Raw genomic sequence first — 15,548 nt, 5'->3', positions numbered from 1 at the left:
TTTTTAGAACAGCTTCATTGAGATATAACTCATATACAGTACAATTCAAGCATTTAAAGTGTACTATTCACTGGTTTTTAGTCACAGGTTGTGCAACCATCACCATAGTCAATTTTAGAACATTTTCATCGCTCCAAAAAGAAACCCTTAGCCATCATCCTCCAATCCCCCTCGCCCTTGGCAACACTCATCTGCTTCCTATCTCTGTGGATTTACCCATTCTGGACGTTTCATATCAATGGAGTCATACACCATGTGGCTCTTGTGTCCGGCATCTTTCACTGAGCATCACGTTTTCAAGGTTCCTCCATGTCGTAGCCTGTGTCAGTACTCCGTTCCTTTATATGGCTGAAGAGTGTTTCATTGTGTGGAGAGACCACAGTTTCTTTATCCATTCGTCCGCTGATGGACATTTGGGTTGTTTCCTCCTTTGGCTATCGCGAATCAGGCTGCTATGAGTATTCACATACAAGTTGTCGTGTGGACACGTGTTCATTTCTCTTGGGTACATAGCTAGGAGAGGAATTGCTGGGTTAAATATTAATAGTAACTCTGTATTTAACATTTTGAGGAACCTCCAAATGGTTTCCATAGCGGCTGCACCATTTTCCATTCCCACCAGCGGTGCACGAAGGTTCTGATTTCTCCACGTCCTCGTCAGCACTTGTTAGTGTCTCTCTTTGTATTTTAGCCATCCTAGTGGGTGTGACGTGCTGTCTCATCGTGGCTTTGATCTGCATTTCCTTGATGGCTAATGACGTTGAGCATCTTTTTTTATGCTTAATGGACATTTTTTTTTTTTTCTTTTTTTTGCGGTACGCGGGCCTCTCACTGCTGTGGCCTCTCCCGTTGCGGAGCACAGGCTCCGGACGCGCAGGCCCAGCGGCCATGGCTCATGGGCCCAGCCGCTCCGCGGCATGTGGGATCTTCCCGGACCAGGGCACGAACCCGTGTCCCCTGCATCGGCAGGCGGACTCTCAACCACTGCGCCACCAGGGAAGCCCTAATGGACATTTTTATACCTTCTTTGGAGAAATGTCTATTCGGGTCCTTTGCCCATTTTAAACTGGGTTGTTTGCCTTTTTATTACTGAATTGTAGAAAATGCTGTGTTTTTTCAAAGAGGGGCAAGTACAGGTTGGCAGAGAGGCAGGGTTTGACAGATCTGAGCTGCGTTGGCCACGAGCACAGGAACACACACGGGAGCACACACTTGCTCACGCTTGTAGGAACTGCATTTGTGCAAACGTAAGTCCAGGCATATGCCCAGGGACACGGGCATGGGGACACATGCAGAGGTACACATGCATGGATGCCTAAACCTGTGTACACCCACGGAGAGCCCATGTGTGGTGTGTCCCACACGTGTGGGCGTGAAGCTCACGTCAGCGACCCTCTGTGTGCTGGGGCCAGGCCTGCCCACCCGGGACCACACGTGGGTCCCCTGACGTGGTGACTTGGCCATATAGAGCAGTCATCCTTATTTTGCAAAGTGGGGACATCGAGACATAGAAAGGCCCCTTGATTGGTCCAAGGTCACCCAACTGGCCAATTTTAGGGTCTGGACTTAAACTCGAGGTCTCAGACTCTGAGCCCCTTCTCTGGGGCTTTGACCTCACCTCAGTCATTCTGGAATGTCAGGTCTGGGCTCCCCGACTTCCTGAGCCACTGTGTGACCTTGGGCAGCATGCTGCCCCTCTCTGGGCCTCAGACTCCTTGTCTGAGGAGTTGCACTGAGTGGCTCGCACTGGATGGTCCCTGAGGCCCTCCCAGCCTCTAGGTGCCGGGTCCCCAGCTCCCCTTCTCAGAAGGATGCAAGTGCTTTTCTCACCCTGCCTCCCCAGGCCCGCAGTTAATCGGGTCATTATGAGCTCAATTAGGGCTTTTTGTGGCTTTCTAAAGATAGTGTGCCAGGCCCCTACGGATGCTAGGAAGTGGCAGGTGGCTTTGAGGAGACACTGAGGAGGGTGTGTGTGCCTGGGGCCTGGGGAGGGCCGGCACAGCCCCCAGCTCTGCCCTGGGGGGGTAAGGGGACCTCTGTTCTGCCCAGGCCCCCGCATGACCCAGGAGCCACATTTGTCCCCTCCAGTAACTGCTCACAGAGATCTGCCTGGTCCCCAGCGTCCTCATCGGGGTCAGGGTGAGGGGACAGCCGGGTGGGCTAGGCCCTACTGACCCAGGAAGACCCTCTTTCCCTGGGAGTCAGGTCTGGCCGGCACGGAGCGGGGCAGTGGGGGTGCGGTTAAGTTTGAATAACCAAGAGCAAAGGGAGAGCAGAGCTGGCTGGCCCCTGAGCGGCCGACGCCTCAGTTTATCCATGGGGCAGTGGTCTCTGAGGGCGTGGCTGTTGTGGGTTCATCCGGAATAGGCATGGAGGCGGCAGCTGGGCAGGCGGACTGGGAGGAGGCTGTGGACAGCACAGAGAGGGGCCTGGGCCTGTCCTGGGGTCCCTGCACTGTACCTGGGCTTCCCTGGCCCGCTCAGTATTTGGTGATGCTGAGGGCGATGCCCATTTGTGCTGTTTGCTCTTAGAGCTGCTCCTGGGGCCGTAGGGCGAATGGGGACGCAGGCTCAGAGAGGGTTTGTGACTTGCCTGGGGCCGCACAGCAGCTGTGAGAATGCAAGTCCAAGGCTTTCTTGCCTGCTCCTCCCCGAGTCTCCCCGTACCTCCCTCTCTGCTTTCCCGAAACCTCGGGCCGGGGCCCCGCGTGGCTAATGGAGCCCACCTTGACCTGTCAGGTGCCAGACGCAGACTGCAGAGCCCTGTTGCTGGCTCTGGTGTCTGGGGGTACAGATCCACGCTGGGGTGGCTCTGGATCCCAAGAGGGGCCCCCGGGCCTCCCAAGTCTGAAGCGTACCCCCAGGACAGCTGCTGGCCCCAAACAGACCATCCTCGCTGCCTTCCCCCAACTCCCCACCCTCATCACCAGACAGAGCTGGAGCAGCCGCTGTGCTCAGACGGCCATTACTGCTACTGCCTGGAGCAAATCACTCCCCGCCTTTGAGGCTCGGTGTTCCCACCTGCGAGATGGGTCTCATCAAGAGGCTCTGTTCCGTGGGTGGTCGTGGAGATAAAAGGAGGTGATGGGGCTTCCCTGGTGGCGCAGTGGTTGAGAGTCCGCCTGCCGATGCAGGGGACACGGGTTCGTGCCCCTGTCCGGGAAGATCCCACATGCTGCGGAGCGGCTGGGCCCGTGAGCCATGGCCGCTGAGCCTGCGCGTCCGGAGCCTGTGCTCCGCAACGGGAGAGGCCACAGCAGTGAGAGGCCCGCGTACCGCAAAAAAAAAAAAAAAAGAAGGTGATGAATGTAGTGCGTCCAGCCCCAGCCCTGCTCACATGAAGACTCGGAATGATGCTGCAGGGTGGGCGTACCTGGAAGAATCAGACATGGATCCGACCCACCACCCCTGCAGCCCGCGGGCACCTGGCAGGAGCCCAGAGGAGGGCCCTCACCCCAATGGGGCTTCCGGGAGCAGGGGGCCTCCCAGCTGCGTCCAGAGCCTGGGTGAGCTGCAGGCACGTGGGCGCGCAGGCAGGGTTCCCAGTAAGGAGGGGGCCAGCGTCCCCCAGCGCAGGCAGCAGGGAGCCAGGCTACTCCTGTTCCAGAGCAGTGGTGTGCGCCGGCTGCTACGCTTGGCCAGGTGGGGCTTGATGGCGTGGTGGGTGGGACGGCTGGGCTTGAGGGCATCTCTGAAGCTTGGGGAGCCATCGATGTTTGCTGGCCCTGGGGCACGGGTTCAAGGGGCTTCTTTTTTTTTTTTTTTTGCGGTACTCGGGCCTCTCACTGTTGTGGCCTCTCCCGTTGCGGAGCACAGGCTCCGGACACACAGGCTCAGTGGCCATGGCTCACGGGCCCAGCCGCCCCGCGGCATGTGGGATCTTCCCGGACCGGGGCACGAACCCGTGTCCCCTGCATCGGCAGGCGGACTCTCAACCACTGCGCCACCAGGAAAGCCCAAGGGACTTCTTTCTAAATCTACACACTGGCTCCTTCTCACCCTGGAGGACGTGCAGGCGACATGCCAGGGATTCCAAGCCAGCCCCTGTGGTGATGGGGGAGGGGCCCGTCTCATCCCTCCACGTCAGGCACACTGTGACCTGGGGCCAGTAACGAAGCCCTCTGAGTCTGCAGCCACGTCTGTGAAATGGGGCCACGGGGCTGTCGTGAGCATTAAATAAGATGTATGTGCAGAGTGCGGGCACGTGGGAACCCCTCCGTCCAGGACCCCACCTCATTCTCCTCGGTTCTCCCTAGACTGCAGCGCTCTCACTGCTTGCCTCCCCTTTGTCTCCATGGTGAGATGAGAGGGTTTGGCTCATTAAAAGCAAATAAAAAAGGAATTAGTGGGAGCGGCAGCCCGGTGAGTAACTGATGAGTAACCGGGTCTGAGCTGAGCAGGGCAGAAAGCAGGCGGGAGCAGAAAGCCTGGGAGAGGGTTCTGTGTAATGCCCTCCAAACACATAGGCACGGCATGGGCGCCTGCTGGCCTGCTTGGGGGCGTCAGGTCGGAGGACGTGGGAGTCCCCCATCTGGCTGCCGATGGGGAGGGAGAGCGTTTGGGGAAGAAGAGGGTCACGGGCAGGGCTTCCGAGGGCAGGCCGCACCGTGCTCGCCTAGGCAGGGCTTGGTTGTGGCACTTTTAACGCCGTTGGCCTGGCCTCTTGGTGTGATTACACAACTGGTGGAGATTTTTAACCCCTTGCTGGGCGACTAGCTTGTGACACGCCCACTCTGAGGCTAGCTCTACCTCCCCAGAGCTCCCCGCCGGCGTTCCCCTGCCACTAGCGCCCCGCCACCACCGCACGCCTGGGGTCCACAGATCGTCCACGTGCAGCATCTCCTCTGCAAGGGGGCTGTGCACACCTCTTCTCCTGCCTCCTCCTGCCCAAGGTCACCGAGCTGCACGGGGGCCAAGCTGGGGGCAGGATGGCCTCCGGTGACCTGCGCCCCAGGCCCCGAGTCCCTCCGTCTGCCTCGCTGGGCTTTGATTCCTCTGCCTGGGCTCGAGTCCGGCTTCAGCCCCTAACAGCTAGTCTCATAACTTCTGTGTGCCTCAGCGTCCCCCCCTGTGCAATGGCAATAAGGATGAAACCTGCCTCACACGATTGTCGGGACAGTGCGATGAGAACACGTGCTAAGGGTTAGAGGGGTGCTGGTGCCGTGACAGCAGGTGAGCGATGGTGTGAGGAGGAGAGAAGCGCAGCTCTGCTGATCCACTTTCGAAACAGTTCCAGGACCCCACCCCTTGCGTAGCCAGAGTGAGCTCCAAGATGCACATCCTACAGCCTCGTGCCCCAGCACCTGCACGGAAAGTGCCCACTGCTGCATGGGACATCTCTGGCCACCCACAAGCTGGCTCCCTGGGACCTCGGCCACCTCTTTTCTTATTGCTCTTGATCTCAGACTTGTGCAAGCAACAGAAAGTCGTTTCACACCTCTGCACCAGGAGTATGCACCTACCACCCACGCACCACACAACTATATACTCACACGCTCACGTACTCAGACACCATGTACTCAGTCACGCACATCACGTACACACACTCTCACGCACTCATGGGGAGTTAACTCATACTTCTTGGTAAGATTTATTTTAAGATGTCACCTCCTACAGGAAGCCTTCCCTGACTCCACCCCCCCCCGCCCTCCCTTAGAGAGGCAAGTCACGGCATTCTTGGAGGTTCCATGGTTCCCTGTGCCCCTCCTCGCAGAGCACTGTGGTCCCCTCCTCTCCTGGAACCCCCTCACGAGTTCACCACTGCTCCCCCCCCATGCGCAAGCTTGTCGCAGGCCCTGCTGGGCTTGGGTGACACCATACCAACAGCGAGGAGTTCAGTAATCCGCTTCGCACCATCCTCTCCCTGTCCCTGTGTCTGTCTGGTGCTCCCGGCTGGTGGCCTGGACGGTGCAGGGACCAGGGCTCCTCGGTGATCCTCCAGGAGCCACTCACTGTGCTGAGAGAGGCTTCTTACAGAGCAGTGGCAGCAGAGCGGTCCCCACGCGGGAGGTGGGAAGTGTGGGCAGGAAGGGCCCACCCAGGAGGAGGGGCTGGATGTCCAGCAAGGTCCTGGGAGGGCAGTGCCGCCCTGTGCCCTTTGCAAAGATCCCCTGATCTTTCTGGGGAGGAAGGGATGCCCGACACCACCTTCCATCAGCTCTTCTCAGAGGATGGAAGTTTCCAGGAAGCTATGGCCCCTCCGAGACAGCAGAGGCCAACCAAAGCCTCCTCTGCCCTGGGTCCCGGAGACCAGAAGGTCTCACCCTGGTCCTCATCCTGAGTGGGAGAAATCCCGGGAACAGGGACCCCAGATAAGTGAGCCCCCCAGGGAACAGGGACCCCACCGAGGGTGAGACCCCCAGGGTAGAGGAACTCACTGAGGATGAAGCCCACCCCGGGGACAGGGACCCCACCAAGGGTGGGCCCCCCCACCCTGGGGACAGGGACCTCCCTGAAGGTAAGCCCCCCAGGGGAACAGGGATCCCATCTAGGTGAGCCCCCCTCAGCTGGTTGGTGGGTGAGGAGGTGGACCCCAGAGCACACAGTCGGCGCCCAGCACAGGGCTGGGCATGCAGTTGGATGTTTATGGAATGGGCCTAACTTGACCCTCCACCCTCCCTCAGTCTGGGGGGATGACGCCAGCCCCCGACAACAGGGACAGCACACAGAGGGGCACGCTGGTGCTCGCGGGGCACAGACACAGGGCTTGTGCAAGGATGGGGTCGTGGGTTTGCAGTGGCCACACCCCGCTATTGCTGACGGCAGTGCGATTCCCGCTCAGCAGAGCTTGGCTTTGGGCCAGTCGACATCACTGAGCTCTGTACCCGTAGTGGCAGGTGCTGGGGACCACACAGAACCGGCCGTGGCCCACAGGGAGCCTCTGTGCTCGTGGGCAAGGTGAGAGGGGCTCAAGAGACTGGGGCCCGGATGGCAGGATGCACAGGCTGGGGGCTGTGGAAAATAAAGAATGAGAGCTGGACCCGCTCATCTGAGGGGACTTTGACCCGTGTGGAGCTGGCAAGTCCCAGTGGTAGGGCTAACCAGGTGGACAGTGTCGAGAGCAATGAGAGCGTCAGACCTGCCACTGAGGGAGATCAGGCAGCCCGGGCTCCCTTCTGGCTGGTGGTCTGGGAAGGTTGCCTGCAGGAGGAGGCATTGGAACTGGCCTTGGTAAGTTGTTAAAATTTGGGCATGAAGGGGAAGGAAATAACACCGAAAAGACCAGGAACCGTCCAGGAGCATGTGAGCAGTACCGGATTTGGGTCGTTCTGGGTGGCGGACGGGGAGAGGGGGCTGGGGGTCCAGCTGGACATGGACTTCAGGCTTGGACGGCAGGCCTTCCCTCCTCAGCTCAGGCAGAGGAGAGGGAGGGAAAGTGTGTGTGTGGGGGGGGGGTGCGGAGCTGCACTTTGCACCTGCCTGGAGGGTGGCTGGCGGGTGAGGGAGGTCGGGAGGACCGGCACCTGAGTGTGGCAGTTCAGAGACCCCTGAAGCAGGCAGGGGTGTCGGAGGAGAAGGGAGATTCAGGAGGCCAGGGCCTGGTGATGGGGTGACAGTGGGTGCTTAGAGAGGGAGAGAGACAGACGGCAACGAAGGGCTCTGGCGCCACTCTGAGCTGGGGCGATTCTGTCTGGCTCCTGGCTGGTGGGGTGGGTGCCCCCCAAAGGGATCAGCACAAGTGGCTGGTTCATGAAGAGCAGTGCTGGGAGGCTGACAGAGGCCCAGACCCCAAACATCCCCTCCCAGGCCCGCCCCGCACTGCTGTCTCCCAGGAGGAAGTTGGGCCTCTCCAGCCCAGGCTTCCGGGACAGGAAGAGAAGTGTCTTACATGCCGGTGGCAGGGCCGTGGCATGCATCGAGTGCCCACTGTATACCGTCCTCACCACAGCCCTGAAAGGTGGGTTCTATCGGCCCCACTTTGCTGAGTGAGAAGCTCAGAGAGGCTAAGGGCTGAGCCCAGAGTCACACAGCCGGCCGGCAGCAGGACCAGGGCCCAGCACTGGGTCCTCTGAGCCCACCGGGCCGGGACCTGCGGGGCTTCACCGTCCGCACCCGCCCCCTCCCCGCAGGGAGCCGGGAGGCCGCCTTCACGTACGCCATCACCGCCGCCGGCGTGGCTCACGCCGTCACCGCCGCCTGCAGCCAGGGCAACCTGAGCAACTGCGGCTGCGACCGCGAGAAGCAGGGCTACTACAACCAGGCCGAGGGCTGGAAGTGGGGCGGCTGCTCCGCCGACGTGCGCTACGGCATCGACTTCTCCCGGCGCTTCGTGGACGCCCGCGAGATCAAGAAAAACGCCAGGCGCCTCATGAACCTGCACAACAATGAGGCGGGCAGGAAGGTAGGGCGGGCACTGGGCGGGGCGGGGCGGTCAGGCCTGGGTCACGTGTGACGGCCGCGTTACACGGGGACGCTGTGGCCCTCTCTGAGCTTTGGGCCCCTCTCCTAGCGGAGGGAGTTGGTGACCTGAACCCTGAAAGTGCGGGGTGGGGAGTGCTGAGCGCAAGCCGTCACTTCTGTCCGTCCCAGCAGCCCGAAGAGCTGGGCCTTACTGTTCCCATGACAGAGGTTTGAAAACTGAGGCCGGGAGTGAAGTGACGCCCGCGGCCCCCAGCTGGTGGGCGGTAGGGGTGAGACAGGGATCCTGTCTGCACACAAGGTGGGAACTGGGCCTGGCCTGGGACCCAAGGGTGAGGGGAGGCCCCTGGGCCACAGTCCATGTCCCTGCCCTGCTCCTAGAGGGGTCTTGCCGATATACGAGGAAAGGCTTCCCGGAGGAGGCGGCCTTTGGCTCAGAGTGCTGTGAGAGACTCGAGGAAGGGGTGTTCCCAGGAAGCAGGAACAGGGCAGAAACTGAGCTGGGGGCTCTTGGGCAGCCAGCTTCATGCGTGGTGCGGGCCGCAGAGTGGTGGGTGATAACCGAGGACATTCAAGCCGGGACGCACTGGGGAAGAACTCAGGGCGAGTCCAGCCCCGCCCCTGGGAGATGAGGGCCCCAGATACTGCGCTGGGAGGGGCGGCCGCCATGGCGGCAAGATGGCCCGAGATAGGGTAGCCAGCCAAGTGGAACGCCTCTGGGTCTGGCTCTCCAGCCCGGGGGGCTGCACCCAGGGCGCCAGGGCCTGTGGGGCTCTGCAGGCTAGGCACGACTTGCCTTTCCAGGCAAAGAGTTGAAGATGCCCTCTGCCGCAGGGCCCAGAGCTGGGCTCGTTCACTCTCGCTGCCCCTTCTGTGTGCCAGGCGTTATGCTGGGTGCAGGGTCAGGGAGGAGTGAGACATAGCCTTGGCCGCGGGAGCTCCCACAGCTCCAACTGGGGCCACATGAGGGGAGCAGGGGCTGCACCCAGAAACAGTGAGAGCCCGGGGACCTGAGGGAGGGGTAGCAGTAGCTTCCGGGAGGCAGTGGTGTCCACATACCGGAGCTGAGAAGAGCAGAGGCAGAAGGAGCTGGCACCTGCGAGGTGTGGGAGGGGTGGAGGGGTGTGGGAGGGGTGGGGAGGGGTGGGGAGGGTGGGGGAGGAGTGGGGGAGGGGTGTGGGAGGAGTGGGGGAGGGTGGGGGAGGGGTACTGCAGATGGTTCCGGCTGGCGGGAGCACGCGGGGTGGTGACAACGGGCCTGAGAAGTAAGCAGGGACCAGTCCAGAATGGGCCTTGAACGCCAGGCCCAGGGTTTGACTTCATCCTGTAGATGTGCAGGTTGCCATGCAGCAGGTGGTTATTAAATTATTGTCAGATGAACAGATGAGTGAAGAAATGAGTGACAGCCTTTGTCTCTAAGGAGCTCACAGACAGCACATAGGCCCCATTCTCTAGGCACAGGCAAACAGTGATCTGGGTCTGGGAGGGCAGAGGAAGGAGAGATTCACTCACATGGAGGCACCAGGAGGGCTCGCTGGAGGAGGAGGTGTGTCTGAACTCTCAACTGAACTAGCCCCCCCCCCTTTGAGCCTCTGCAGTGGCTTAGGTCTTGAGCAGGGGCTTTCCCACACCCCTGGGAGGACGGTCTCACTGTCCCCATTTTACACATGGGGACTCGGTGGCAGCAGGGGGTGGGCGGGAGGGGGTCCTGCCAATTGACAGGTGATGAAAAGGCATAAGGGAAATGGAGGCTAGCAGAACTGGTTCCCCGGGGAGACAGGAGGCATGACAATAAGGAGGCTGGTGAAGGGGCCTGGGCCTGTTCAGGGGGATGAGGATGGAAGAGGGTGAGCATGTTGGGGGTTTTGGACTGGGGTGAAGCCATGAACCTGGAAGCCATGAACTGAGGAGAAGGAGATTGTCAGGGTCTGGGAGAGCAGATGGGTAGTGCGAGGGCCCGTCAGGGACAGGGCAGCCCCAGGAAAGGCCTCTAAGGTGGTCAGCAGCCGGGATTCTCCTGCCAGCGCTGTCCCCAGCTGTCTGTGAGGCCCTGGCTGGCCCGGTCCTTCTGCTGAGTCAGTCTTCCCATCCGCACAGTGGGTGTAATGCACCTTGTGCCCCTCCCCCACTGCCTCTCCAACAGCCTCGACCCTGTGGGGCTGTGCAGCGTGTTTGTGGTCTGAGCCCTTGGAAGAGGCCAACGGTGGTGGCCACACAGTGTCCCCGGGGGCTGATCATGGCAGTAGAGGTGGGGTGGGTGTGGCTTTTGAGGCTTCCTAGAGAACTGAGTCCAGACCTTCACGGGTCATCCCAGTGCTGGGGCACCCTGGCCCCATAATAGAGCGGCCAGGCCCACCCCTCCACCCCCTCAGGGCCATGGAGTTCAGCAAGTCACGTGGAGAGGAAGCTGATGATGCCACAGCAAAGTCCCCCAAACTGCGTGGCTTAGAGCAAGAGAAATTTATTCTCTCATAGAGGCAGAGGGCCTAAATCAAGCTGTCGGCAGGGCCAAGCTCCCACCACGGCTCCGGGGAAAGACCCTTCCTGCCTCTTCCAGCTCCTGGTGGCCCCAGGTGCTCCTTAACTTGTGGCCACATCATCCAGTCTCTGCCTCTGTCTTCACGTGGCCCCTCCCCTGTGTCTGTGTTCCCTCCTCTTCTGTCTCTTATAAGGACATGTGTCCTTGGACTTAGGGCCCACCCTGAACCAGGATGATCTCATCTCGAGTCTTACTTACATCTGCAAAGTTCCTATCTCCAAATAAGGTCACCTTCTGAGGTTCTGAGTGGACATGAATTTGGGGGGGACACTCTCTTAGCCCACCCCAGACCGGCACATGGCCCACCGCCTCCCTGGTGGGCCAGGGCTGGACAAGCTGAGACCTGCTCAACTCCTGGCTCCCTCAGGACTACGGTCCATCAAGCCTGTGACTCCCCCTAACTTGACAGTAACTAACCACTGTCCCCAGAGTGTGGGCCGTCCATTATTCTGTAAAGAATCCCGGTCAGCCCTTTTCTGGAGCTCCCCCATCTACCCCCTCCACTACCTAGGGTGGTGGGGCAGGGGTGAGGCCCAGGGGAGGGGCCCTGCTCAGCCGCCAGCTCCTCTAGGCAAGGGTGGGTCACACTGCACCCTCCCAGGTGGTCTCCTGGGGCAGCGGGACTGGCGCCACCGTCACTGTCGCTCTTATCGTGAGGGCACTGGAGACTGAAACAGCACATTCTTGAATCCTGTGATCATGTCCCGGGAGAGGCTCAGGCCCCGGGGACCCTGCCAAGCAAGGCTTCAGCCCCTTGCTCTGCAAACAGCTGCCCAGTCGGCTTCATCTGCTGACTGTCACACAGGATCTGAACGTGGAGGGAACGGGTGGAGGGAAGGGGCTCGGGGCAGATGGCAGAGCGAGGTGTGGGGCAGCTGTTCTGCAGCCGACGTGGGCATCCCGATGGCTGTTAAGCCTGGACCACCTGACTGGCACAAATGCTAGCCTGGACACTCCTGCCAGGTCTCTGGCCATCACCACCTGTCTGAGGAGGCACCTCCGGGGTTAGCAGCCTGGGGTGGGGGAACTGCTTCCCGGGCTGGGGGCTCTGAGAGGGCTATGATCTGGTCAGCTCCTGGCCCGGGGGCATCACGGCAGGCAGTGTGGCCAGGGCAGGAGAAGCTTCCCGGCCTTGAAGGGTAGATTAATGGAGGGAGGGGCTTTTGGAGGAAGGGGATGGTCCAAGCAAAGATGAACATGGGGTGGGGTTGAAGGAGGGAAAGGAGAGGTCTGACTACGATGAAGGGGAGACAGGGGAGGGGCAGGGGGCAGAGAAGAGGTCCAGATATGCTTTTACGGGGTGGAGGTCCCACCCTTCACCCAGATCCCCAGACCCGACTTGTGGCCAGTGCCTTCCACCCAAACACCCCACGGCACAGTCACCAAGCCCTGCAATTCCAGTTCTGAGTGTTCCCCAAACCTGGCCCCTTCCCCTCCTCTCGATATCGGGGCCGCCCCACCTCGGCCCACCCATGACAGAGCATCACCCTTCCTTCTCCTTCCTCCTCCCTTTTCCCCAGCTTCTCCTGTCTCCATCCCCAAGCCACCAGCCTCACGTCATGTTCACTTGGGCCGAGTCTCCCCTTCCTTGCTTGTGCTGTGCTGCCCTGGCTCCCCCTCCTCTTTGTCTAATGACCTCCTACTCCACCATCAACACCTAGTACAGGCACCGCCTACTCCAGGAAGCCCCCCACCCTAGGCAGCCTCCCCCTCTCACAGCCCCTGCACTTTGCTGCTTTGTGTGTCGGTTTCTTCCTGTTTCCCACCTGGAGTGTGAGCCCTGGGGTTCCTGCCTCGGTCCAGGGCCCCGTGTGGTCAGGGCTGGGAAAGCGAGGGGGCGGCAGCCGACACCGTGGGAGTTTCTGTCTTTCTTTCATATGTTCTTTCATTCATTCATCCACCGAGGTTCAGGGCAGGGAAAGCGAGGGGGCGGCAGCCGACACCGTGGGTGTTTCTGTCTTACTTTCATATGTTCATTCATTCATTCATTCACTGAGGTTCAGGGCAGGGAAAGCGAGGGGGCGGCAGCCGACACCGTGGGTGTTTCTGTCATTTGTTCATTCATTCACTCACTGAGGTTCAGGGCAGGGAAAGCGAGGGGGCGGCAGCCGACACCGTGGGAGTTTCTGTCTTTCTTTCATATGTTCATTCATTCATTCATTCACTGAGGTTCAGGGCAGGGAAAGTGAGGGGGCGGCAGCCGACACCGTGGGTGTTTCTGTCTTTCTTTCATTTGTTCATTCATTCATTCATTCACTGAAGGTCAGGGCTGGGGTTCTGGACCAGGGGGCAGAGGGTGGCCAAGACCCTGTAGGGCTGGGCTGTCACAGTGAGGCCAGCGGGAGCCCAGACAGCTGACAAATGGCCCTTGTGCAGTCGTGGGGCGGCAGCTAATGATTCCCCATCTTTAATCAGGCCTGGCTGGCAGGGCCTTTTCGATCCGGGTAAATGAGTGCCTGGGGTCAGGGCTGGCTCTGGGAATTGGCTTTCCAGGGCCAAGGAGGGAGGCCCAAGGAAAACACGGCTGCACCCATCACGGGCCCTCAGGGAGCGGCAGAGAAAGAACAACACTGTCGGAGGGCGGCTTCCCAGCAGACGGCACGCCCGGGCCTCACGGATCCATGCACTCACCTCCCGCCCGCCCCCACTCTGTCCTTCAGCAAAGGGGTACAGAGCTCCGTGTGCGTGCCAGGCTTTCACTGAACAGCCACTCATTAAGCGCCGACTGCATGCCAGGGCCTACCCCAGGCACGAGGGTGCGTAGTGGAAGAGACAGGGGTGGGGGATCCACACTTATTAAGCACCTGCTGTCGCTGGACCTGGCACCGACGAGAGGTGTCTCCTCCAGCCTGGATGGGTGCGCGCACCAACTTCCCACCTGTGGTCAGTAGCCCCGCTCAATGCATGAGGAGACGGAGGCTGTGGGAGGAGGAAACACTGACCGTGTGTCACACAGCGGGAGGTGGGGAGCCGGGTCCAGGTCTGGGGGAGGCCCAGACCCTCCACCCACACTGAGCCTGCCCTGTGGCCCGCAGGTCCTGGAGGAGCGCATGAAGCTGGAGTGCAAGTGCCACGGCGTGTCGGGCTCGTGCACCACCAAGACGTGCTGGACCACGCTGCCCAAGTTCCGCGAGGTGGGCCACCTGCTCAAGGAGAAGTACAACGTGGCAGTGCAGGTGGAGGTGGTGCGGGCCAGCCGCCTGCGGCAGCCCACCTTCCTGCGCATCAAGCAGCTGCGCAGCTACCAGAAGCCCATGGAGACGGACCTGGTGTACATCGAGAAGTCGCCCAACTACTGCGAGGAGGACGCGGCCACGGGCAGCGTGGGCACCCAGGGCCGCCTTTGCAACCGCACGTCGCCCGGCGCCGACGGCTGCGACACCATGTGCTGCGGCCGAGGCTACAACACCCACCAGTACACCAAGGTCTGGCAGTGCAACTGCAAGTTCCACTGGTGCTGCTTCGTCAAGTGCAACACGTGCAGCGAGCGCACCGAGGTCTTCACCTGCAAGTGAGCGGCTCCTCCCCGCCCCGCGGCCCCGCCCCCCCGCCCCGCGGCCCCGCCCCGCGGCGTTTTGCACTTCTGCTCCCAGCTGGGCCGCCGGCAGAGGTGGGTGGAGAAGGTGGGAGCTCCGCGGGCGGGCACGGCAGAGCTCCCCCGGGGCCGGTCACCCTCTCCTTGCCCCCCAGGGGCTCCCTCCTGCCATTCCTGTCCCCTCCCGTGGCAGAACAGTGCCCGTCACCTGGCCCAGAGGGCGAGGCCAATGGCATGAGTGTCACCGAGGGGCCCAGTGAATTTCTTTTCTTTTCTCCGGGAGAGTGAACCCCAAGGACACCCACATACCCCGGAAAGCAAAGCGACAAGACTCTGAGTGTCCTCCCCCGCCTGGTGGTATGGACACGGAAAGACTGTCCCAGGCCACCTCAGTCACTGGGCTCCAGGGCGGTTTGGGCAAATGTTGACAAAAATTATTTATGTTTTCTTAGTATCAGAAGAGGACTTTAGCACTAAGGCATAGCCGGTCCTAACTCCATACTCTGTGTTAGCTCATCCCCTTGCTGCTCTCTGCTTCCTCTTTTGGCCCCTGGGTACCCTCGGGAGCATCCCTGTGTATGGCCCTGTCCCTGGGGAGGTGGCGGTGCACGCGGTCCCCATGTGAGCTGGGCAGGGGCTTGGTGGCTGACATGACCAAGACGGCCTCTGAGGAGAGCCACGGACAGGGACCTCTGGCCCTTCCTTTCCTTCTTTTGAAAACCAGCTCTAGCAAATCAAAATGTCACCCATGTCAGGTTCCAGGAGTGCTGCATCCCCTCCCTAATGCTGGTGCCCTTCCAGTCCCCCGCCAGCCTGACACCCCCTAGTTTACAGAGCCCCCTCCCACCCTGGAACCAGCCGAAACCCCAGGACAGCACTGAGCTGGGGCAAGCTGGTGGGAAGGGGGATAGTTCAGGGGTGTTCGCCTTATTTGACAGATGGGGAAACTGAGGCCAAGAATGGCTCAAGCACTAGCCAGAGACCCCAAGGCCGTAAGTGGAGGCTCCCCCATACCAGGCCTCCTGACCCTGAAGGACATGTTCTAGGGATGCCCAGGGTGAGGGGCAGCCCCCATGCCTTGAAAAATCTGGCCGTGCTCTTCCCCCCTGCTGCCAGC

At 60.8% G+C, this 15,548-nt stretch overlaps 1 protein-coding gene across 9 annotated transcripts in view; it reads left to right on the top strand.

Annotated features, from left to right (window-relative positions):
• WNT7B (Wnt family member 7B) overlaps positions 1-15,548 on the top strand; it is a 123,687-nt gene that overhangs the window by 35,957 nt on the left and 72,182 nt on the right. For 6 of the 9 annotated variants that reach the window (XR_010932697.1, XR_010932698.1, XR_010932699.1 and 3 more), the window contains exons 3-4: positions 8,069-8,340; positions 13,932-14,407. Coding sequence is in view for 5 of the 9 variants with exons in the window: in XM_067698377.1 (XP_067554478.1) it covers positions 8,069-8,340; positions 13,932-14,407 (748 nt within the window). In the remaining 4 variants the exon portion in view is untranslated. Of the gene's footprint in view, positions 1-8,068; positions 8,341-13,931; positions 14,412-15,548 lie in introns of those variants that run through there. The other 3 variants (XR_010932700.1, XM_067698381.1, XM_067698380.1) reach the window with 2 other exon arrangements.

Source organism: Pseudorca crassidens, chromosome 11 (genome assembly GCF_039906515.1).
Source record: "Pseudorca crassidens isolate mPseCra1 chromosome 11, mPseCra1.hap1, whole genome shotgun sequence".
Classification (NCBI taxonomy): Eukaryota; Metazoa; Chordata; class Mammalia; order Artiodactyla; family Delphinidae; genus Pseudorca; species Pseudorca crassidens.
The sequence above is the reverse complement of the archived record's forward strand: the minus strand, read 5'-3'. Positions and strand labels throughout refer to the sequence as shown.